Here is a 25,986-nt window from a genome sequence, read left to right as displayed (position 1 = left end):
AACATTTGGTTCATTTTTGAGGGTAAATGTACATTTATCGGTAAAACAAATAATTTTTATATAACTATTTTTTCGTCGAATAATTCATACTTGTTTTCAAATATCGACTGTCACTGATTTATTGACACTTTTCCTCACGTCAGTGACAATATTCATTTTACTGGTGCCCGTTTGGTTTTACCTGAACCGAAAGTTTGCTAATTTAGCAATTACTTTTAATTGAATAATTCAAGATTCGCTAATTAAAATTTTTTGAAACTTTGCACAAGGGTTTGCCAGATTAGTCTCTTCAAAAAGTTATCTTACATTTTTTTTATAAAATGTACAGGGAAGCCAATAATTGACCCCCTTAAAATTTACATGGGTTTGCCTATGTTCCGCTCAGCGACACACCACCCGGTATATGAGGTAGTGTCGCGCTATTGTAAGGCTTCGTGAAGTTTTTTGAACTTACAACCTCAGATGACAACGCAAAATTGGGGCTTTAGTACTGAAGCTGATGAGAATACTGAAGCTGAAGAGGTAAAGACCTCTTAAAGGGTCATGAATTGTTCAAAAACAATCAAGGATAAAAGCTTTGAGCTATCCGATAAACTAACAAGCTTTAAGACTCACACAAACAGAACTTTTAAATCCAATCGATGAGGAAACTCCAAAGGGCTTGTCAAAAAAAAAAACGCAAAAAAGGTGAACACTTTTGGATCCGCAAAAAAAACAGTTTATGATTCCAAATGGAAAAACAAGAGGGTCGTACTTGTTATAACAACACATAACCAGCCACGTCTTATAACTGTGAAAAATAAGTTTGGAAAAGAAAAAATCAAACCCGAGGAAGTTAGTATTTATAATAGCCAAATGTCTGGAGTTAACCATCTGGATCAAATGACAAGACATGAGAACAACATGTACATGAACTGACAATGTATCTAGTCAGCCTACTCCAGACATAGGAAGAAAAAATTTAGATAATAAATAATAATAATAATAATAATAATAATAATAATAATAATAGAAAGCGCTATAATAAGTTGGAGAACAACGATCCAGCTCGAAGTACAGGGTAAAAGCGCAGTAAGTACAAACAACATTTCAATTCGAACAGGAATTTTCCAAGGGGACTCACTGAGAAAATTATGGTTCTGCCTTGCTATGAACCCTCTTTCAAACCGTCTTAACTCTACCAACTATGGGTTTAGCATCCGAGATAATAACACCGAAATTGCAAAGTTAAATCACTTACTGTATATGGATGATTTAAAAATAATGGCTGCAACTAGGAACCAGCTAAACCAAATTCTGCATATAGTAGAAGAGTTCTCCAACGACATCGGCATGCAATTTGGACTAGATAAATGCCGTACTCTCAATATAATCCGAGGAAAAATTCAGCCAGGAGAATATCAGATGCAGAATTTCCAGACCATCGAGGCCATGGGCGAACACGAAATATACAAATACTTGGGGATGAAACAATCACAAACGATTGAACAACAAACAATGAAATACGAACTGACTAACGAGTTTGTGAAAAGGGTAAGACAAGTTTTGAGAACCAGTCTCAACAGCAAAAATATGTTTAAGGCACTTAACTCCTACGCATGTTCAGCTCTTAGTTATTCTTTTGGGGTAATTAATTGGAGTAGGACAGACATAGAAAGCCTACAAAGAAAAGTGAGGACCCTATTTACTAAAACGCACAACCACCACCCTCGAAGTGCCACTGAAAGAACAATGCTTCCCCGCCACCTTGGAGGAAGAGGATTAATAGATCTGGGTAAACAACTTGAAAAACAAATCACTAACTTAAGATCCTATTTTTACAGGCAAGGAGAAAATTCCACGCTGCATCGCGCAATAAATCAAATAGATGATTTTACTCCTCTACAACTTAAGAGCGAGGAAGTGCGCAGCTACCATCATACGGACCAGGAAAAACTCCTCATCTGAATGGAGAAGCCCCTTCATGGGCGGCATCCTAATGAGATCAGCCAAAATCATGTCGACACTGCTTCGTCGAACTATTGGTTGGTATCAGGCAAGATGTTTCCACAAACCGAGGGCTTTCTACTCGCCATCCAAGATTAGGTTATACCAACAAGAAATTATCTCAAGCACATCGTCAGAGATCCGTCCGTACAAAACGACAAATGCCGGTACGGATGCGAAACATCAGAGACAATCCAACACATAACAGGAGGATGTCAAGCCTTTGCAGCGACAGAATACAAAGAACGTGCGACTCAGCTGGGAAAATTTTACATCAAGAGCTGGTAATGAAGTTGGAACTTATTACAACAGAGAAGGTTCCGTATTATAAATATACTCCAGAACCCGTAGTCGAAAATGATCGATATAAGTTATATTGGGACCACAGTGTACTTACCGATCAACATGTAAGGCATAATAGACCAGATCTTATTTTAATAGATAACATTTCCAGGAAAACAACTCTAATTGACGTAGCCATACCAAACAACAATAATCTACAAGAGAAACACACTGAGAAAATCGCCAAATACAGAGATCGAGAAATTCAAATCGGAAGGCAATGGAGAATGGATAATGTTCAGACCATCCCAATTGTTATATCGACAACGGGTGTAATACCAAAGAAGTCTACTGGAGTACCTTAAACAACTAGGAACTGGCGAATATCTATATAAGCACATGCAAAAGGCAGTACTACTGGCAACTGCTCGCAGCACCCGAAAATTCCTAGGAGATAACTCTACATTTCAGGTCACTTAGAGCTTAATTCTTTTGCTATCGGAGGTATGTGGGATAAGTAAATGATCCCCCCCCCCCCTTAGAGGGAGTGCGAGCCTTAACTGGCTGTAAATGATAATAATAATAATAATATCGATAAAGTAAACTTTGTATAAAGCTGAAAAAGATAATTAGGTGGCGGTATCCAACTAAAGCTGTTCATACAACCACCCAAAAATATAAATACAAAACTATCTAGTACAGCAATATAAAATTAAAATTGAGCTATGTAATTAGAAAAATAAGCAGGCATACAAGAATTTATGATAAATAAAAATAGTATATCCAATTTATAACTATGTTGTAATTAAATTCGAAGAGATAGTGAATATTTCTTGGTCCCTTCTCGGAAGCTCACTAAAGACGAACTTTGATCTATATTAGTGAGTTAAGTATTAAGTGAGTTAAATAATTGTGCAGCTGAGTAGCAAAAACTTCACCTAAATAAGTCATTACTATGCCTTGGCACACATAGAAGCCCACCATGGCGAGTCTGTTCTTGAATGTGGCGTTATGTGGTCATTTTTTCGAACATCATAGCAAAAGCGCTAAAGTAGGCGCAGTTGGTCACGCTATAATAATCTTAGTTTTCCAGAACTTTTTTCAATAAGCGATGATACATGATTAGAAAATCTTAAATCTGAATCGATAAACAAACCTAAATTTTTACAAGTAACTATCTGATTTAACATTATTAAGCTTTAATAAAAAGCGGTTATAATTTAAAATAAGATTTACCAAATATAAGTTTAAAATAAGAGTTTTGCTTTCATTAAGAACTAGCCCATATATTTGGGAAATATAATATATACTTTGCAAATCAGTGTTCATATTCCTACATGCTACTTCAAAATTATTAGTGTTGTACTTGAGTATCATCAGCAAATAGATGCGAGTTGAAATAGCAAAAAAAAAATTGAAAAATCTGACCTGTAAATACAAAATAAAAGAGGGCCCAGCACACTGCCTTGGGGAACACCCTGGGTAATTGATTGAGTTTCCGATCTTAATGAATTATAAAAGACGATTTGCTTTCTATTGAGAAGATAATTTTCAAAAAACGTAAAACAGCATGTCCAAGACCGTAATATTTTAACTTAGTTAGTAAGAGTTGGTGATTTATGGTATCGAAAGCCTTACTTAAATCGAGAAGTATGAGGCTTGCGCAAAGATTACTATCCCAAGCTCTAAGATCTCCCAAGACCACTGACCTGAAAAAAGTTCTGGTACTCCCGGAGCTAAATCCCACAAAAAATCGTTTCTGAGATGCAAAATGTATTCCAAAAAAGGCATTTGTAAGGAAACTAGCTACACATACAAAGGGTGTCAAAAAAATCCAGCTTTGTGCCATGACTGTTTTGAATAGTGCCACAATTTGCAAAATGAATAAATAATGCAACAACTTTATACTCAATAAAACATTTAATGGTTATTTTCAGCACCATTTGCTTAATTTTTTTTTCATTTGTTTCATTATTTTTTTAAATGAGAACTATGTTTACTTTTAAAGTTTTCTGCAAAAAATTATTTGACCCTTTACAGTCTCTGACGTCTATCTGCGTTCTGTTTATATTATGTAAAAAAAAAACTTTCAAATAGATCACAACGCCGATCTGCGTCGCAAAAAAAAGCAAAAAGTTCCAAAAAAAACGATTGATTTTTATATGTTTTTTTGGGGCAGAAATAACATTAATCCACATACTTTTCCATTTCTTATAAAAAAAGGTACTGTCTTCTTTTTCAGTTATTATTAAACTGGTCGCGCCTTTAAACGTGTTATATTATAGTGGAACTTAGGTATGAAACCAACTATATTGTAATATACAGGGTGGTTCATCAAAAAATGTAAATACTTCAGGTAGTAGGGCCCAAAAATAGACATATAAATATGGGTCCCCAAGGCTTTCGTTTCATAAATTTTATTTTTTTTTAACAGGTATACCTTTTTTGATATAAAAATGATAAAAGAAATATTCAATTTACCTAAAAATATAATACAGAACCGTAGAGTTGTGTAGAGTAACAGTTGTAATCATTAAAAATAGTAAAATATCGTGTAGGTGGCACCCTTTACAAGTAAGAGCCATAGTGAGATTTGATTCGAATTCATGATACCAGAAAATCACCAGATACTAATTTTTATTCCAATATTTACATTATCATAGATTTTATTTAAAAAATAGAAAAATTAAATAAAAATTTTAACACTTTATATTTCGGAAACGAAAGCCTTGCGGACCACTACTGTTATAGACTTGTATGTTTATTTTTGGCTTCTGAATACATAGCAGAAGTATTGACATTTCCTCAAGAATGACCCTGTATATTATTAATATTGCTTTAGTATTTTGCAGAATATTTATTAGCATCTAAGACTGCTGTCTTTTAGGCATACAGCCAACCATAATTTGAGGAGTTTTGAAGGATAACCATTCACAGTACTTATTTGAGTAATGTGATTTCTATTAAGACTAAATATCCTCAGATTGCATTTTTTCACATTCAATTCCATGCAGATCACAGTACTGAATTATATTATATAAATCTGCTTATAGTTTCAGGCAGTCAGCAGACATTATTAAAAGGAAATGTTATATATAATGTCTTTGACATAAATATTACAGCAGTAGGCCCTTGCAGAACCAAGGTAAATACCAGGATCCTAAAGGAATAAGCTGTATACGCTATCTGTGTTCTCCTCATAAGGTATTAGTTATATTTTTCTTTACAAACCAATCTTTTGCTAGATACCCTGTTGTACTATTTATCGCAATAAAATATTTTTTTCTGCGTTATATGTTATGATATCTCGGTGTATTGATAGATCCATTTTACCCTGCGCTTAAATGATTGGACCCATCCAACTTCATAAAAACATCCTCGGACCATTATTCCCCCTCCTTATTGCTTCACAGTCGGAACTTTAATATTTCCTATCATCGGATCTCGATAGAGAAAATTCGCTTTGATCATTTCATTTAGAAAGCTGGGCTCTAGCAAATTCTATTCTGGCCTTTCTAGTCTTTTTGGTCGAGCGGCTCTTTAACAGAAACCTTTCTAGCGAGATGTTTCTAGAGTATATTTCTAACTTATCTGGAAATGCTTGAACCTTAAAGTTTGAATATTCTTAAAATAGGTCGATCAATTCGGGTAATAGTTTTACGAGGTTTTTCCGCATTCGGCGCATTTCCCACAACTTAACTAGGATGTTGATCATAAGTTTGATGACTTAACTAAGAGATCGTTATTAAATATTTTTATTTCAACAGTTTTATTTTTAAAGCGAGACTTTCACGTTGTATGCAGGAACCACGATGGAAATGACAGATATAAAATCGGAATATCAGATATAAAATAACCAACAGAGGACCTTATTTGTACCAAAGATAAGTCCAAAATTGATAACTTGCAATAAGAGAAATGTCAAATCTTAAAAAAAAACAAAAATTATTTGGTGGACGAAGAAGATTCCAAGTGTTCTAGATCCTGGTAAATTGGGTACTACAAAAAAAATAAATCCAAAAAAAATTTGCAGTTAGCAGCAGTTAATTAAGACATAATTTGTTCCAGTTTGTTATAAGAGAAATGTGTGCAAGACCTGATGTGAATTTTTCAATTATCAACAGCGTTTAACAGAGTACGCTATGAAGAAACTGCCAGGATAATATGCGAAACGCCAGCAATTATAACTACAAATAGCAACATAACACAGGATAACGTCAGAAGTATTTAAGAAGTCTTGATAAAATGATGTAAGATTATTTAGTTCGAAAAGTATTTCACCCGTGAAGCGTGCCATGCATCCTTTTTATAAATTTATATTATTTAATATAGACCCATCAAATAATCGTTAAGTTTGTCATGTGGTTTAAAGGTATATTTCTCTACCTGGCTCTATACCGGATGATTATTATTAGTTGGTTTCTGTTTCTCCCATAATTATACCTAACTATTCGTAAGATGCTTCTTTCAATTTTCATCTTCTCGATGTTTTCTTGAAATGCTTATTCATATGGCTCTTGTCGATGAAATGAATATGCAGATGGTATAAACATTTTTCATTCTTTACTGCCTCTCGCTTTATGATCCCAGTATTAAATGACTTGTCCATAACGTTTTGCTTGGATAATAAAAGGACAGTTATGTCCCAATAAAGCTGATATTCTTTATGATCTCTGATATTTTTTTAGCATTAGCAATGGCGAATACTTATAGTATGAGATCTGTTCAGCTGATGCGAGGAGGTGCAGCTCCCGTGCTAGTTCCTAGTGAAGGATTTAAAGCAACGTAGTTTTTGCACTCCCTGTACTTTGTAAGCATAAATGTTAGTTTCCAATGTACCATTTAAGCGTTCTCGTTCATTTTTCCCTAATGTTATTTTTCCCGAACAACTAATTTTTCCGATTTTTTTTAATAAAAACTACTTATTTCTCGCACAATCAATTTCTCGAATGATAATTTTTCTAAATGCTTTCTTTTCGAAACGATTTTAACGAATGATTTTTCTCCCAAACAACGATTTTTTGTCGAGTGATAGTATTTTATGCAGTAATAAAAGGTATTAATGGTTGAGTTGAGTTATTCAGTACTTTCATATAACAATTTTTATTTAAAGAAAAATGCCTATTTCTATTGAAGCCCGAGTAAGTTAAAAGTTCAGGTGACATTCTTTTTTGGAAAATGGTGCTCCAGTGTACGGGATAACGGCATTTTCGATGCGAGAAAAATAATGCTCGGGAAAAAACGTTTAAGAACTGACATTCTGGAAAATGATTTACAGTTTTTTCTCCAGTTTCCGAACGTTCCCGAAGTTTTCGATACTTGGCACCCATATCTGCCTCTGTCGTTCTGAACTGAGAGTGTAAATCATTCATATACCGATACTATCGTATATAAAAGATTTCTTTTTGGGTTCTTATTGATCTTCTTGGTTTGAATTGCTACTATGAAAGATTCGGTCCCTCGGAAGAGGTGACAAACATCAATCAGTATAATTATCAGGTTACCTTACTGCTAAATAGTATATTATAATATAACTAATACATAATAAAAGTTATTGTTATCTAATTAAATTAATTAAATTAAATGACATCTTGTCAATTAAAATATATGTTCTTGTACTCTTCACAGGCTCTAAAAATCGGAAGATTTACCCTTGTTAAAAATAGTAGAGTAATATTTGGAAATTGCAAGTATATTTTCTGTAAATATCTTAATTTAACGACTGTCAATATTTTAAAAATAATTAAAGATAAGATAAAAAAAGATTTTTCAATTCATGCTAAAGCTACCAGAGAACGATAGGCTCAGATGTTTATTATGTCTTTTATAGATCTTAGACATCCTGTGTATCTTTCACAAGTTTAATGTTTAGCCGTATTTTAATTACCACATGTAAATCATTTCTATGGCATTTTAAACACTTATAATTAACTCGCCTACATCTCTTAATTAATGAGCCGAATAGTTCGTTAACTGAGGTCCATCTGCCTAATCAGCATTAAAAGTAAGCGTCAATTTTATTTTCAAGGACTTTTTTCACCGATCAATACAATGATAAAATAATTAATGGCACACGTCTTTAATTAGTCAGTCTGAAATCTGGATCCAAAAAGGATTATTTGTCTCTCTAAGCCGTTCTAAAAATAAATATGCGACAATTACTGTATTCCGTACTAAAGCGTAATTAACATACACCTGAGGTAAAAGTGATAAATTATTATAAAATACCTGGTTGACATATTATTACGCTCCTTTGTGACCTCTCTCGCAATATAAACACGGCAAAAAAAAACACCCTGAGTGATCGTTTAATTATTTTAAGGAACTACGTCAGTGTAATTTGTATTTAAATTTATGGACCAATCGTAAATAAAAATACAAAACCATTCATTTTGTATAATTTAAGCTATAATAGACTGTTTTTATTATTTTTAAGTTACGAGGAAATAATTTTTATGTATAGTCCATAATACTACTATACCAAATACTTCATATTTTTAATAGTTCTTTATGTAAAAACGAAGCCATTATTAGGTATGAAATTAGTAAGATGACTTAAAAATGGTTTTTCAGTTGGTGAGTAAATAACATTCATTCAACTACGCAAATTGCACATGTTAAGTTTTTTGGTAAGGGTGAATACTTTTTCTGCTTAATTTCAGTCAAATTACATTAACCAAAGGAGGGAGAAAGTAAACTCAAAGTCCAAGTCTCATAAATCAAGCGTCTATTAAAGGTTACGCGTTTCGCCGCATTAGGGCATCATCAGACCTAAATAAAATTATCAAAATTAAATGATACGGAACAGAACGCTAATTAACAGAAAAGACATACCTATCTAAATACAAAAACCACACACTGACTCACACTAACATAAATAAAAAAATATAAAATAAAATAAGTTTACACCATCGTGTATCGTTATTGACTAAAATATAGAATTTAAAACGCCAAATATCACATCCAGTACATATTATACATACTATCTGAAAAGGAATGAAAACAAATAGAATTATGCTCAAGTGCAGACTGCATTCATCACTTTTTTATTGTTACAATTTTGTAGTAAACAATTCTACACACTTTTTATGAAAAATTAGGTTATTTTTATAACTACTATTTTCTTTCCTTTCTTAGTTATTTAAAAAGACCTTAATCAAAAATGGTGCAAGTAAGTGCCAAACCCTCTTTTTGTTTAACAAACTATTCAAATTGGTGAAAGTTCTGATTGCAAAATTGTAATATTACTACTATGTGGTAATTTTAATATTTTTTGCAAATTTAACAGAATTTCTTGCCGAAAAAAATTATTTAAAACTTGCAACTATTCTTGAAATATAAACTCAAGAAGGTAGCCTGGGGAGATAATAATTAACGAAACTACAGGTGTAATTGGCAAATTAGGTTTGTGATTTTTTGATGTTTGTGGATCTGGTCGCATCATGTGAAATTATTTTAATATTTATGCTCGTGATATGAACCTAACATAGAACATTAAAGAACAGGGTATTCCATTAAAGATTAAAAACGGCAAATTTGTTAACTTTCCCCGTATTTTTTAAGGAATTAAATAGGTAATTGATATAATTTATCAATTGGAGAATTTAAAAACCATTATAAAAAACAATTGCATTAAAAATAAAAAACTTACATAAATTTTGATTCTTTGGTCAATTTTAAGGTTTTTTTTTTAATATGGGTACTAGATGTCTATTAATTAGAAACTTTATTAAGCTCAATTAGAAAAGTTAATTAAAAATGTATTATAACTTAAGACGTTATTATAATAGATAGTATAAGTCCTATCTATTATAATTTATAATTTATATAATAATATAATTTTTCTCCAAATTAGATGAAAAACTACACACAGTAAAATATATGTCATAAGTCAAAAAGTCGCAAGTAATGCAAAGGGGGAGATATATATTGCCATTTTTAAAAAAATATATTCGTTAAAACAATTAGAAAAATTAAAACCATATTTAGAGTAACTAAATTCAAATTCAAAAGTAATTTATTTGCCATAAAGAGTCAGTGCATTGTTAGAAACAGAATAAAGGTGATATATGTTTTAAATTTCATCGTCAAAGTTTTGTCCCGCGATTTTCTACAACCGCGATACTCTTTAGCTAGTAACAAAAGCTGCCAAGAGTGGGATAAACCCATTAACCTAAACTTAAGGAAGTGTGTGCTAATAATATTTATTTGTTGTATGTATTTTAAGTCAGAAAGCGAATGCGTGCACCTATATTGTTAAAAAAAAGGAAAAACCAAAGACACAAAATGTGTGTACATATTAGTTCCGAGCCTATAGTTAGGATAAGTATTAATTTCGCATGCCTTTTAAAACTATTTAATGTAAAATATTTTATTGTATTTGGAAGATCACTCTATATCTGAGGATACCTGTATGTAAATGATATTTGTAAATTTGTTGTACTATGAAAAGAAACGCTATATAAATGAATCTTTCTAGTTTCATCAACCATGTGTGATAGCGGCATTAAACAATCATGCCCAATTTTGATTATCCTATAGACAAAGCAGTACATATAAAGCTTTCTTCTGTTCTCAATGGTTAAAATTTTGTTATCATTTAGATGTGGAATTTTATCTATGATGTCTATTGGGGATGTTAAAAGAAAATCTCATGTATTTTGTAATTTCTGAATTTTTTCTTATATAAACGTGTTATATAATGGGAGTATACGATACCTCCGTAATCATAATGATAAAATTAGGGTATCACAAAGCAAGTATTTTTTGTTTTTGAAGGTAAGCAGTTTTTTAGGAGATATACATTTTTTAATTTCCATAATACTTTAAATATAATTTAAATTTTAATTTGATTTGACTTGATTTAGTCGATCATTTTTGTTAACAATGTTTCCCATAATTTCGTTAATGTTTTAATAAAGGGTGACATTCATAATAGAAAGAGCAGGGCTCTTGGCAGACCAACAAATATTGGCAATGGTTCCATTCCTTCCTATCGATTCATTATGGCGTTCGTTCAAATCTGTTCCTCATCTCCGTTGCCAAATTAAATTTTGATATTCCTCCAAGTCCAATTCGTCTAAAGAGTTTTCAATTGGATATTAAAGAAAATTATGCTTATTATTATAAAATATAGGACACAAAATGTCAAAAATATTATTTTTTATATTACACTAAAAATTAATAAAACTTTTTCCTTGAAATTTAATAGTTTTAAATTTTTTTATAATTTTTTTGTGTATTGGATCTATAAAATAATCCTGTTGTGGTGACCTCGTCTGTCCAAACATTTTTTTTAATCAGGTTCGATTATTCGATTTGTTTCCGAATTATAATTTGAGTCACAATTTGAAAGCGCCTTTTTTTGCAACTGTTAAATGCTGTATGTAAAAGTATGCGAAAAAGATGTATTTATAATTTTTTTATAAAATATTGTTAATGAGAGGAACTTAGGACGTAGAAATTGACCATACTAAATATTTCGAACTTATTTGGTTTCTTTACATAGATTTCTAATAATTCTTATAATTATTTGCACAGATAAACTTACATGACAATTTGCAATCTTCTTTTGGCTTCATAGTATTTTCTTTACACTTAAAATACCGCGTTACTAATTCTATATGTATTGGTTATTAATTCTATGCCTTGGTATTCTACCCTCAACGGCCTCAACCGACGTAGTTGTTAGTTTGTTCAGGTTTAGGTTTAGCTTTAAAGGTCTGCCCCACACAGTTATGCTTTATGATGCATATCTTGTGGCTCGGTTTTAAATATCGCGGTGTAAGTAATTATTTGTTTATATTATGATTTTTTATTACTAATGTTGTGTCTTGAATATTAACCGAATAAAAACATTTTGATTTGATTTGAAATCTATAATAATTATAAAATATTTAATTTCCATAAAAATGCTTTTTATTAAATAAGTACCTCTAATGAAGTACGTATAAAAACGCATAGGTCATAAACGGTAATATTGTTTATAATTTAAAGCATTACCTGTTAATAATAAATATTTGTCATGTAAATATTTTTTGACGATGTCACTGGTGAAGATTGCTTATGTCGGTAGAATCAACAATGCGATCGACCGGCGTTGCGATGTTGTTGCCTTTTTCTCTAATATAGGGACGTTATCTACATTCATTTAACTTTGAATGTTGACTTCTTTATAGAGTATCTTATCATATTTTATGAAAAAAAAATTCATATGTTATTAAAAAGGAATAGTATTATTTTGCGTGTTTTTTTGTCATTTCTACATAAGCATTTGGCATCATTGCATCAGAGGTGTTGCAAGTGAATAAACTGCCCATAGTTCCACGGCAATGCTAATTCTACCCTTTCAATGTTTTAAGGTACAGTATGCATATTAACATCTCTAAAACGAAATTCATAATAATCAGTATTGAATGACCTCCCACTAAGCGTGAGCTGTTGTCCGATTTTATTATACGAGGCTAAAACAGTAATAATTAAAGTAAGATCACTCAATTCCATCGAAGCGTTCAAGATGTGAACTATCGACAAACTATTTCAAAATATCTTACACCAAACATATTAGAAGCGAGGAAATACATTTGGAGAGCAGGTGAAAAGAGAGAACTCCTAAACATAAATAAAAACCAGAAGGTGTTTTTCTCCTGAAAAAAAAAGAATCTTGAGAGAGCCTACGCCATCCCGAAGATGATCGTACAAGGCAAGGTGGAAGGAGAATTAAAGCGGGGTGCCAGATGTGGTAAGCAAGCGAATTGCGTCTGGCAAAAGACAACATCCTTACAATCATTTGAGGAATATCCGGAAGATCTCCAACGTGCAGGATGCAAATGGAACCAAAAGAAGAAAAAATTTAATTTTAAAATGAACTATTTATAACGAAAATCTTACTAGGAAGTCTAAAAAGAGGTTCAAAATTCCTGCATGCGATTTGCTTACCTTACCCTAACTCGAGCATGAACATAGAAAAGGGAAAAATGTTTCACACCCATATATTTTTTTATCATAATATGTTTTTATACATAATAAACATATTTGAGGAGTCAGGTTTAGGAATTTAGACATATACACACAACAATGATTTTGTCGTACCTATGCATAGGGCTGAGACTTTTAAGCCTTCTTTTAAATATGTGGCTATGCAAATATGGAAAAGTCTTCCAAAGGAATGGAAATTATTATCTTTTCCAAATAGGTCGAATAAAAGTAGTTGGTAGAACATACTGTTTTTATGACCTAAGGTTTTATTTGCACCACCAATATTTATTGAATAAAGGCCAAAGAAAAAATAATAAAAAGTCCTAAGCAAACCATTTCTTTAAATTATGTCAATATTTCCACCTCTATGAGGTCATTATCAGGACACTAAAATATTACAGATATTTAAAGAATTAAAAATGCGATATGTTGAACATTCTCAGACAATCTTAGAAACTTAAGTCTTGGGTTATTAAGAATAGAGATAATTCGTGACCAAGTTTTTAATTAGTCGACTACAACGTGACTGTGTTCACGAACTCTTTGGCCTCCAATTAGTCACCAGGAGTCTGTGAGAGAGATAAAGCGAACTGTCTTAAAGTATTAGGAGGATAATGGACCTGAACTTGGTCACAGGTATACAGACAGAGAAGTATTAGAAATAAAAAGGGAAACTCCCTGACCAACTTCTCACTTCGACCGCTTCCACGACTCGTGAGAGTAGTGTGTGATTATATTTGTCTGACGACACAAATCTACTTAGTGGATTTTTATAAGTTTGCAGAATAAGAATATATGTGTTATGCTCATGGTGTCAGCTTTTAAAAGTTATTTATTAATTACTTTAATATGAACTTTTATAATTGTCGACATAAACCTAATAATAATAATTGTATATTAATAAAAAAAATCATAATTTCACAAATAGACGCCCTAAATGAAAAACTCTAACATTATTCATACTGAGCCATCAAAGTTTACAAAATCTGGAAAAAATATGTAATTAAAAATATAGCTAAAAATATATGAAAAGTTTTGATTTCATAATGTGACGTAATGCTTATAAGGATTGACCTATAACTAATGTGATTCATTACGTTATTTATTAATAACTAAATGTTAGATTAACAACAAACTGTCTTTTGTTCCGCCCCGAATTATTGGTTATATTTCAATATGGATTTAGTAACAACTTGAATAAGAGTAAATAGTTATAGTCCTTTCCCCATAGTCCCTTTATAACTACTCCGTATCCGATATTAACTCGAAGTTGTAAGAAAAGCAGACATTAATTTTAAATAGTAAAGAGATTAAGGAGTTTATGAGTTTAAATGGTGCAAATCAGTTCAAAAAGTACATTTTTAGTAAATATAGGGTGTTCCGTTGATCATGTTACAAACTTCTAGAGCAGATAGAAAACGTCAAAAGAAAAACAAAAGTTCATATAAACATGGGTCCGGAAAAGCTTCCTCAGGGAGCTAGAGCTCTTTGAAAATAACCTTTAAAAACGAGTTTTTTTTTAATAGCTCCGGAACTACTTTAGCTACCGCAACCAATTTTGGGAGGTAAATTATTGTTAGTACGTTTATTCTTGTAAACCTACTAAATAAAAAAAATATTTACCAGGAGCTTCAGAATCAGGGGGGTATTTGGTAAATTTAGGCCCATTTCTTTAAGACTTTGATTTCTGCCCGTTTGGGCATTAGATTATGATGTTCCTATGCTTTTTACATAAAAAAGTTGCTCTTAGTAAAAGTCGGTAAATGGTTAATATAATCGTTTTTGTGAAAATTGACGAAAAGCAAGTTATGAGATACAAAAATCAATTACCTATTATTATTAATAAACAATTTAAAAAAAATCTGGCGTAAATAAAAAATAAATGTTTAAAAAAAGTTAAGGTAGCCACTTTATTAAATTGGTACTCAAATTAATTAACTGTCACTTTAATTACCTTGAGGCATAAAATGTTTAAATGATTTTAAGTGTAATAAAAAACCAACAAATTAACAATTTTAGAAACGTAAACAAATTTTATTAAAGATTGGTATTACAGAAATAAACTTAAAATATTAATTGCTCAAAATGCCGGCCGCCACGATCGATACATTTATTGTATCTATGCACCATATTAAGGTTGACGTGGTTAAAAATATCAGGCGTGGTTTGGATTACTTCAACAGCTGCGGAAATTCTGGCCACCAGGTCTTCTTCTGACTCGACTGGAGTTTCATATACGAGACTTTTCATATGCCCCCCAAAGAAAAAATCTAAGGGTGTTAAATCTGGTGAGCGCGCTGGCCAGGTGACAGGGCCTCCGCGGCCAATCCAGCGCGTTCCAAAATTTTCATTTATAAACTCGCGGACAATAAGTGAAAAATGAGCTGGCGCTCCATCGTGTTGTACCCATAAGTTCTGTCGTATTTAGGGGCAGATCATCTAATAGTTCTAGCAGTACATTTCTTAAAAAATTTAAATAAATATTTCCCGTTGGAGGCAACATAATTGGACCAATTAAGCGTTCTCCAACAATGCCGGCCCACATATTGACCGAAAACTTATGTTGATAGCTTCTAAAATGAATACCATAAAGGTTTTCCTCACTCCACACATGATTATTCTTAGAATTAAAAATGCCTTCTTTTGTAAATAAAGCCTAGTCAGTAAAAAGGACATATTTTGGAAATTGAGGTTCTTCTGTACACCGGTCAAGAAACCACTGGCAAAAATTCACGCGGGGCATAAAATCATTGGGTCCTAATGATTGCACCTTTTGCAGGTGGTAGGGCCAAAGAAGCTGTTCCTTAACAACGTTCCATACCCTAACATGATTTACATGCATCGCATCAGCTACTGCTCGAGTACTTACTGATGCCGTTGATTGACCCTTTTAAAAAGTGTGTGAGCTGGGATTCGCCTTTCGGGAAACCGCTTTTCATATAGTCGAGAAGCAGCTCTACCATTACATCGAACTTATATACTATCGGCGTATTCAGCAAAAGTGTAATCTTCCATTACTTAACCGTAGAAGAACTCCAAAAATCTTATTCTATTTAAATTTGCCTCAGAAAGATGTCGACTAATTAAAAAGCCACCCATTACTCCTCCTCATATATTAACAGATCATCATACAATCAACATACGATTCTGGACTACTCTAAAAGTATGCGGATTGGAATCAGAGTAATGATGAAAATTATATCTGTTAAAAGAGCCATTATTGTGAAAAGTGCATTCATCCGTAAATAAAACATTTTATTAAAAAAATCATTATCTGCAATCTTATTGAAAATCCACCTACATAATTCACATATATAATTCAACTCTTCGATTAAAATCATTTCCCGAAATTTCTTGAAGACCATAAATTTTATAGGGATGAAAGTGATTTTTGATCCCTAGGTGGGTACTAAATCAAAAACTTGCTAATCTTTAATTTTCAATAAAGTAATTTAAGGAAAAAAAGCTTTAATTATCAAAACAGAATTTAAAAAAAAGCACATGAATTAGCATAACATGACCTGCCAACCTGTCATTGCCTATTCAGTGAGTATTGAATTAATAGCAAAAAGTCAACATGTATTTTAAAAAATTTAATTTTCATAAAAATATAAAAGTTTACCTAAAATACCTACAGGTTCCATTTAAATTAAGGTACTTTGCCTTGTAAAAAATGTAATAATTTAAACACGGGAGCAACGTCATCTTTTCAAATTTAATTTTTTTATACCAGGAATAAAATGGCTAAATTGGCTATACTGGATCTGGTATACAGTTAAAAATGCTCAAATTAAAATTTAAATCGGCGGTGTACAGAGAGTAAAGTATATGCCAGTTGATTAGCTCTGAATATTTTAAAGCTCCTTTTTATAGGGCTAGTGTCAAATAATAATTGAGATATATCACATTTAATTTTGCAAAATATATTATAATATATAAGTGCTCATTGGATTTTACTACGAATAGGCGCAGTTAGTGGGCTTTACAAGATATTAATTATTACTTTATGGATCATCGAACAATAATAGACTTTGCTGAAAATTCTTGTCTTGAGTGCGAAGTATGGGTTAGATCAGGAACTAAGGTCATGCAACTTCAATTGCAATCTTTTGGATTACCGCCTGAGGATTGCGGTCTATAGAGCATTCAATTAAGCCTTTAACTGTGATTTTCATGACGTTTGAGGTACAGAGATGAAAAATAGATTTTTCAAATTATGTATAACAATACCAAATTGTCCTAGAACGATTTAAGAAGCCCTTTGATTGAAAAGAAGAATTGCCATAATTTAAATATTTTTATAAGATTTAAGAAATGTTTTTGTTTTATATTCTAATAGTTTCTTGTCATAATTTACTGTAAAATAATAATTGAGTTATAAATCAATAAAATTATTTAAAGTAATATAAATATTATTGTTCCAGATGAAAAACCTACAATTTTTTTGGATGAGCGCAGCTCTACTAATAGGATACCTCGCAGTAGCCACTCTCCAACAATACGATGATTTTGCTGATCTTAGAGGCCCCTACTGCGAATCTATCGGTTGCTGTAATAACAGAGAAGACACATGTGCACAACCTATTATAGGTAAAATGTTGATTTTTTTTTAATTTAGCTAAATTTAAAAGTTTAGGTACATTATGTTACTGCGACGAGTTCTGCAATAGAACAGATGTACACGACTGTTGTCCAGACTATTGGTCGTTCTGTAGAGGATTGGACATTGTTACGCCCTTACCGCCTCCTACTCGAAGACCAGCCCCTCCCGAACAACTTGTGTCATGTTATTTTAAAAATCAAGTACTTTTTATCAATCAAGTTATCAAAGATAACTGTAAAACTTGGTAGGTATTTTGCATATGTTAATAATTAACACTAATTAGCTTAATTACTTTTAGTCGATGTGTTCCGAGGGGTAACAACAATCCAGAAATCAGATGTGATCCGGAAATTTGCATTATTGACGAATACATTGTCCGCGAGGTAAACACTGGAGATAATGGTTGGGTAGCAAATTCAAACTATTCTGATTTTTGGGGACAAACTCTTTCAAAAGGAATAACATATAAGTAAATTATTAAAGACCTTTGATAATCAATACCTGTTAAAGCACCAATACTGTCGTAGATTGGGAACCATACAACATAAAAAAGATGTAATGCGCATGAATCCGGTAAAACGATACTACGATCCTGCATCATTACCAAACCGATTTGATAGTGCGGAACGCTGGCCTAGGTATATCACTGGTATTCAAGATCAACAGTGGTGTGGGGCATCCTGGGCCATTTCTACTGCTGCAGTGGCTTCCGACAGGTAATTTTATAAAAAATATATTTTTTTGAAAGAGATTATAAGCATTAAGGTTAACACTAAGAAATTGTATAAAAACTGTGTATCTCAATTTTGTCAATCGGCTTTTTAGTCATGTCGTCAAAATAATATTATGTATATATATCTAAATATATAACTAAAATTATTTTTTCAGAAGGAAGTATTTTCTCCACAAAATAAAATAAATATAAAATAAAACTAAAACACTTAGGTTAACTAATTACAACCAATCAAAAACATGTATTTTGTGAAGAAAAAACTTTTTTTTTTAAGAAATATCTTCCTTATTAATCATTCACTCTACCAAACCAAAATAGACTTCATTAAATAAGACAATAAAATAAAGTTATATAAAAAAAACATTTCTGTAAATGCAAGCAAACATTTTGTAGATATGGGATCATCTCCAAAGGAATAGAGGAGGTCACCTTAAGTGCCCAAAATATAATTTCTTGCATTCCAAAATCAAAGGGTTGTGAGGGAGGGCGATTAGATCGCGCTTGGACATTTGTACGTAAATATGGGTAAGAAATAATTCTTATTTTACTTTAATAGAAATTATACTTTTTTTTTTTTATTTATATTAACATTGACTATTTCTATTGCTATATTTTAACTTATTCATAAGAGATTTGCTATTACGGTACCTGTGTCTATTTATCGTTGATTTTGAACCACTTGTTGTGACGTAAGGTATAGTCTAGACAGTGCAAGAGCTACTACAACAACAGCCTTGCGCCGTCGACTATACCATATCTATACTACACGCTTCTTTATAGTATGAATATACACCGTTTTGTCAATTACATTACTGCTGCTTAGTTGTTCCGATTAGTTTTTGAGGAAGATATAATTATTTTTAAGATATATACGTTTTTTTACATTTTAAAAACACATACTTTTTTACTACTAAATATTATTTTAAATTAATATTTTTCCAAAGATTTTTGCCGTATTATACTACTGCTATTTTAGACTAATTTTGAAGTTTTCATTTAATTTTGTATGATCTCGATATAAAATTGTACACGCCCCTGGGCCAAAAATATCCTTATTCTAAAGGTATTTTTATTCTGATTGTAACTGCAAAGTTTAAAATTGGCTAACGTCCCTGTAAATATAACAGATCGTCACAATTCTGGAAAATTTTTTAATTTTGGTTAATAATCGCAAAAAGTAAATGGTAACAGGAAAGAAGCACGTACTTTACAAAGTCGTGTATTAAAATTATATTATATTAGAATGAACACAAGCTTGAAAAGAACAAAACGGATCTACAAAGGAGTTTATCACTTGACAAAATCAAGTTGAATAGATCGTATCCGATTTGATTCAGTTACTTTTTAGGTGTTCACAGATCATTTGCGTATACTATTGTAGATTGTCGATGTACTCTTCAAGGGTTTGAGCCTTATCGGATCTCTAGGTAATAACATCCAAAGGTAAAAAAAAGTTTATCTTTGAAGACAAATTTTGTCCTTTTTTCACATAGGATTAAATCTTTCAACCATTTCATTAAACTGATAATATAGAAGTGTTATGTAGGTTTTATTTATTTCCAGTAACTGGTAAAGTTGTTAGAATATTTGTGACTCAAAATTTCTTTCCTGGTCTAAATTTATCTTTCTGGGGATACCAAATCAGCATATCAGGTTATGGATTAGGTTTTGCAGCAGTCACTACTATAGTTGCTGCCTAATTTGGAATAAGATATACCTTAGACCACTTATTTAAGCAATAAGAACATATCGATTTTCGGAGCTGCTGGTCAGAAAAGTCCTGTTACGTTGATGACGATTCATTGGAAATGCACCAATAAGATACTGCATGCTGAGGCGGATTCCTCACACTTTCGGCACCAGCGTTCAATATCTTTACGACTATTCAACGAGAAATACATTTCTCTCATTCCTACCCAGGTCTTACTCACTCAGATATGTCTAAGCAGTGTCAAATATGGTTGTGCTTTTCAATAAAGTCGAGAAGTCAGGAATGAAAGACAGTTTATGTCGTCAGGGCTATATTATTATGGGAAGGCAAAGCGCTTTGGGTCGTAAGACCATCTTGGACACAACAAACCTGCTAATACACTTTTAGAAGAGTTATAATCGTCGTATTCATTAAAAAATAATAGGATATTAAGCCTGTATACTACATACTCGGCACATAGTAGTCACGCATCAAATTTTTTTAATAGTGTAGCCTAGCCCTTCCCGCTCATCCAATTAAAATTAATAAAAATTAATATCCATAGTTACTGTTATTTTATAATTTAGCTTCAACTTAGAAGCAACAGTTTAACAGAAATGTCCACAGGTCCCATAAAACTATATCTAGAGATAAAAGTAAAGATTCCCCCATTTTATCTAGATTTTGAAGCACCAACAGTACTAAAAGTAATGCCACCAAAGTTCAACGGCAAAGATGCATGAAGTACCTGCTTAAATCAGTTTGATGCCGCTATCAAGGAAACGAGATGGAATAATAAAGAAAAGGCATTAAAGACTAAGCTGTGGCTGATAAAGTTACTGAAAAGCTACCGAAATACTAAGAAAGATGTCTTCTGAAGATCGGCTCAACTACGAAGTGCTGGTGGTTACGTTAGATATGAGACCACAAGTCTCATCTATAGCAAGTAGGTTTCCTGCAGTTTTATTAGGTTCTCCGTTCAACCCGGTTTAGAGACTAAATCTTTCTTAATTACTATATTGATGGACTTCGAAATCTAACTTCTAAATGGAATTTAGAAAGCTTTGGTTCTTGGATTGAAGTATGATGCAGCTTTTGAAGCAACTGAAAGACGGACGAGATTAGAATATCGGTGAATCACCTCTAGGATCGCCTTAAGAAACTTGATCTGGTTGATGATCGGAAGATCTAAAAATCTATTCCACTGTTAGAACCAAATGCCACAAGCTTTTGATGCCACAAGCAATACTTTATATTATGAGGCGCAAGCTCGGTAGGTGCTACCAAGCCCCACTTAAGATTAAGCTTGGAAGGAACATGGTAATATTAAAAAAGTAAGTAATGGGAAAAGTGTGCGGCCGATAATATAAGATGGTGATAGATACAGGATTAAGTAAGACTATTGTGAAGCCTATCATCGTAGCTCTCGTGAAAATTACACTACCACCAAATTTAATCCTGATCATACAATAACATGAAGCTAAAATTACCATTGATTTAGCAACATATCAGCAGCAAGTTGATCGCAGAAATTACGTATGACATCATATTAAGCTTTGTTTTTATAAGCGCTCAATTATTTATCACACATTTCCGACACAGCTAGTATAATCTAAAATCAGCTTTATTTGTGAAAAAGGAAGGATATTTCCAGATAAATCGTCAAAATAAAATGCTTACTGGTCTTAATGTAATTTGTTGGTTATACAAGATGCATTTTTAAATAGAGTGCGTTAAATAGACCCAGCATCGATGAAAAAAAGGATCTATTTGAAAGTACTTCCTCGAAATAGGATGCCAGAGTTTTTGAAGGCGTTCATGCCGATGTTGGTGGAAGACATCTCGAGGAAAACCTTGGCAGATACAAGAAAAATAGAGCTGTCATCATCTCATTGATTTGAATAAATTGAAATCGACGTAGCAAATCTTTTTCATACGAGCAGCTCCGAAAACTTTTAAAACAGAATTACCTGAGACGATATAGAAGACTAATTCTACCAGTTTTAATCCCGGGGAGAGAGTCGGGTTTTATAATCCACGGTGGACGAAAGGTAAGTCACCAAAGCTCCAAAAGGATTGGTAAAGTCTATTACCAGTAGTCACCAGAATAACTGATATGGTGCACCGCATCTAGCGATGCGCGACAGCGAAGATATAAATTGCAAAGATCGTCCGACTCGGATCTTATTGTGATTCAGGAATGAAGAACTTTGAGATGAAACCATAGAAACCTGGCGATAATTAAACTAAGAAATACAAGTGTACAAAAAAACTACTTATTTTTTATAATTCTTGTACTGTTTTGATCTTATTTTGTAGTTTAGATTTGTTAGTTAAGTTTTTTTACGGTTCTACTGACGTTGCGTTTACCAGTTTAACCTACCGGATCTAGTTTTTAGCAGTTTATCTTATTTGAGTGCCCGATTTCAGTCGCAATTTAGGTTATTTAACTGCATGTTTTAGCAGTTTAAATTTTCTAGATATTGAATAGTTGCATGCTTTTAGTGTCTCTTAAAATTCCCCGTACGCCAAAGCAATCTAACGTGTTCCAGGCATTTCCAAATTATTTTACGGATCTTTAAAAGGAACAAGACTTGTTTAATTAGCTTTATTATTTAACTTGAAAACAATTAAAGATAGATAGTCAGCACCAGCCAGTCAGATGAAAGTTTTGAAATCTAACGTTGAGAACTAAAAAAGTTTATTCTTAACATACAGACGTACATTCTTGACAGAACTATGTTCCTGAGTTTCGTTACAGTATGAAGAGTTTAGTGTATGCAGAAAAATCAGATATTAGAGCTGAACAGTATTGTAAAATTAATAATATCACTAACGATTTAAATAGATACATATAACAAGAGAATAATTGATTTTGATTAGTAATATCATCCAAATTAGGCAGTTCATGTAAAAAGTAGTGTTTCCGAAAAACGTTTTCTTTTATTTTAGCACTATAAATCAATAAATGGTAATTTGTCAGTCTTCTGAACGTTCATTTTATTAATTTACTTTTTTGAACGGTGAAATTAACTTTTACCTGTTTAAATCTGTAAATAACTAAGAGCTAAAAGAGGTCCTTATTAAAATAGTAAAATCTGTATTACTCGTGTTCTTCCATGAGGACAACCTAAAATACCTTATGAAATGAAAGTACCTAGGTCCTTTAAACTGTAATAATTATCCATGGTCCTTAAGTTAATATATTCACTTTTTTAAATATTTCAGAAAGTCGATGTGGCAGCAACATGTACTTATTTGAACGTAATAAAAATATTATGTTATACCAAAGTTTACAGACTAAAATACTAAAATATTTTATTCTGAAAACTTTGGTTATACATTCATAGGATTCTATAAGCTTACGTTTAAGAAAATTAGGTTTTATTGTCTTCATTTAAAAAAAAAGCATTGGGGTTTTTATATGACGCATGCCCTGCTTAGAGATAAAAGTATATATACTGTTCCATATGTTCTTATTTGATATTATTATTGTATTACCATCTTAATCTATAGACAAGTTTTTTCTTTGAAATAAGAGTCTTTTTTCTCATCCAAATAAGCAAGTTTTATTATGCTAAATCAACTTTTTTAACAGCATATTAAAAGTTTTCGATATTTCGTTCCTCCTACATGCAGGCACAATTTTAGATCATGCAAATAAATAGTATTCCTATATTTCTAACATTGAATCATTCTAAGAATAAAATGAGTCAAAGTTAAGACTATAGGCAACTCCTAGGATATATTAACCCAAGAATGATCTTAAAAAAGTCATAATAATTTCAGATAAACCAAAAAGTATAAAAAATTGTTATGGTTGTAATAATTTGTTATTAACCTGATTACACCTTGTAATCTTACTTACAAGGTGTAATCCGGTTATTATCTAATTATTTAATTATCAATTGAGATTATTAACCAATTAGCATTATAAATATGCATCTTCATCTCATTTTAGAATTACATTAATGAATAAAATTATTCTTTAGCACTCTGATGGACTTTACCATTAAAATTAATTCATGCAAAATATGACTTTTGATGAATTTATTACTTTTTTTGACCTAACTATGAGTAGGCCAACTTTGAAGTTAAAAAAATATTGCTAATCATGAATATAATAGATTTAATAACTCCAATAAAATATTTTTAGTGTTGTCGATGAGTCTTGCTTTCCATATACAGCTGCCGGAAATACAGTCTGCTCCATAGGAAGAGTTGGCTCACTAATATCTACAGGATGTACTCCTCCAAAATACAGTAGCAGAGTCGATAGATACAAAGTTGGTCCTGCCTATAGACTGGGCAACGAAACAGATGTTATGAATGAGATAATGCTTTCCGGACCTGTACAAGGTAATATTCCAACCTCCACGAGGTTTAAATATATTAAAGTAACTTTTTAGCTACAATGAAGGTTTACCACGACTTTTTCCTATATAAACATGGAATTTACCGACATACCAATGGGCTTTCTATGATTCACCCAGTTGGTTACCATTCTGTAAGAATTGTAGGGTGGGGGCAAGAAGCAACACCATGGGGGCCACAGAAATTCTGGGTAAGTAATTTTATAAAGTATTAAATGTGTAGCTTTTTCACGTTTCTAAAGTGTTATGACAATATATTAGTTACGTTAACATGCGCTTCTTTCGCGCATTTACCATCGTCAGGAGGCTCTTGGATAACTAAGACGATGTATGAGTATTAAAATTGTGCACAATCTCCACATATTTTTTTAAACAATTGTTTGATGACTCCACTTACTAGAGATTTATAAGATGTAATAGGAAGCCACCTCCATTTTTTTGTAGTTTGAACATAGTGGATTTCATTTCCTTCACTACTTCACATTCATTTATTCTTTTCCGGATATCCTTAGAAAAGTAAGTCAAGAGTCAAGTAATTTAAGTCAAGTAAGACAAAAGTCCTAGGTCCAATTATTTAGTTGCCGAAAGATTTAAGAAGGCTTTATATTGGACCTACCACTCATAACCTCTCTTGTGTTGTCTGTCTATTGAATGATTCTAAGTGTTATTTCTACATTATTGTAACTACCCTGTTAGCCTAGTTTTCTTATTTTCTTCTTTTTATTGGTTAGTAATACTAAAAGTACGCACATATAAGAGTATGGCTTTCAAGATAGTCGATCTTAGCTGAGCATGTAAACAGTAATCAAATTGAATAGAAACGTCCGAAAATGTATCCATGCAAATAAGACTGTATTTATTCACCAGCGTCAATAATCAATCTGAACGTAAAATTATTTTTCATACTTCATATTCTAATTTTTTTTTAGAAAGTAGCAAATAGCTGGGGATCTCAGTGGGGCGAAAATGGCTACTTCAGGATCTTGCGCGGTACCAACGAATGTGAAATCGAATCTTTTGTACTGGCAGTGTGGCCCGAAGTTGATCGACGTGTTTTAGTGGAAAGATTGTCCAACTGAAAATAAGAAGAAATATGGTACCGCTTTCCGCAAAAAAACTTGATTACTATTAACCTTATACTAATGAATACATATTTATAAATAGGTTACCAAGGCTTGTGGTGCAATTTTCTTTAATGTGTTCTTCTTAAAACTGCCATTATGTATTTTCTATTGAAGACAAGAAGCGCACTGTTGATAATAGAAAAAAAATATTTATTTTTATATTTTGTAGACGTAACTTTGTTTTTTGTGTTTAGTATTTAATAAATGTGTTTGCTATA

General features: G+C 32.0%; 1 protein-coding gene across 1 annotated transcript in view; it reads left to right on the top strand.

The window, feature by feature from the left end:
* The window catches only part of LOC126733723 (tubulointerstitial nephritis antigen-like), a 76,271-nt gene extending 50,285 nt beyond the window's left edge, over positions 1-25,986 (top strand). The window contains exons 2-9 of the mRNA XM_050437103.1: positions 17,670-17,835; positions 17,882-18,092; positions 18,147-18,317; positions 18,376-18,564; positions 18,975-19,106; positions 24,428-24,630; positions 24,681-24,835; positions 25,574-25,986. Coding sequence (XP_050293060.1) covers positions 17,670-17,835; positions 17,882-18,092; positions 18,147-18,317; positions 18,376-18,564; positions 18,975-19,106; positions 24,428-24,630; positions 24,681-24,835; positions 25,574-25,723 — 1,377 coding nt within the window. The 3' untranslated portion in view covers positions 25,724-25,986. The remainder of the gene's footprint in view (positions 1-17,669; positions 17,836-17,881; positions 18,093-18,146; positions 18,318-18,375; positions 18,565-18,974; positions 19,107-24,427; positions 24,631-24,680; positions 24,836-25,573) is intronic.

Source organism: Anthonomus grandis, chromosome 3 (assembly GCF_022605725.1).
Source record: "Anthonomus grandis grandis chromosome 3, icAntGran1.3, whole genome shotgun sequence".
In the NCBI taxonomy this organism is placed as follows: domain Eukaryota; kingdom Metazoa; phylum Arthropoda; class Insecta; order Coleoptera; family Curculionidae; genus Anthonomus; species Anthonomus grandis.
This window is presented reverse-complemented; position numbering and strand designations above follow the sequence as displayed.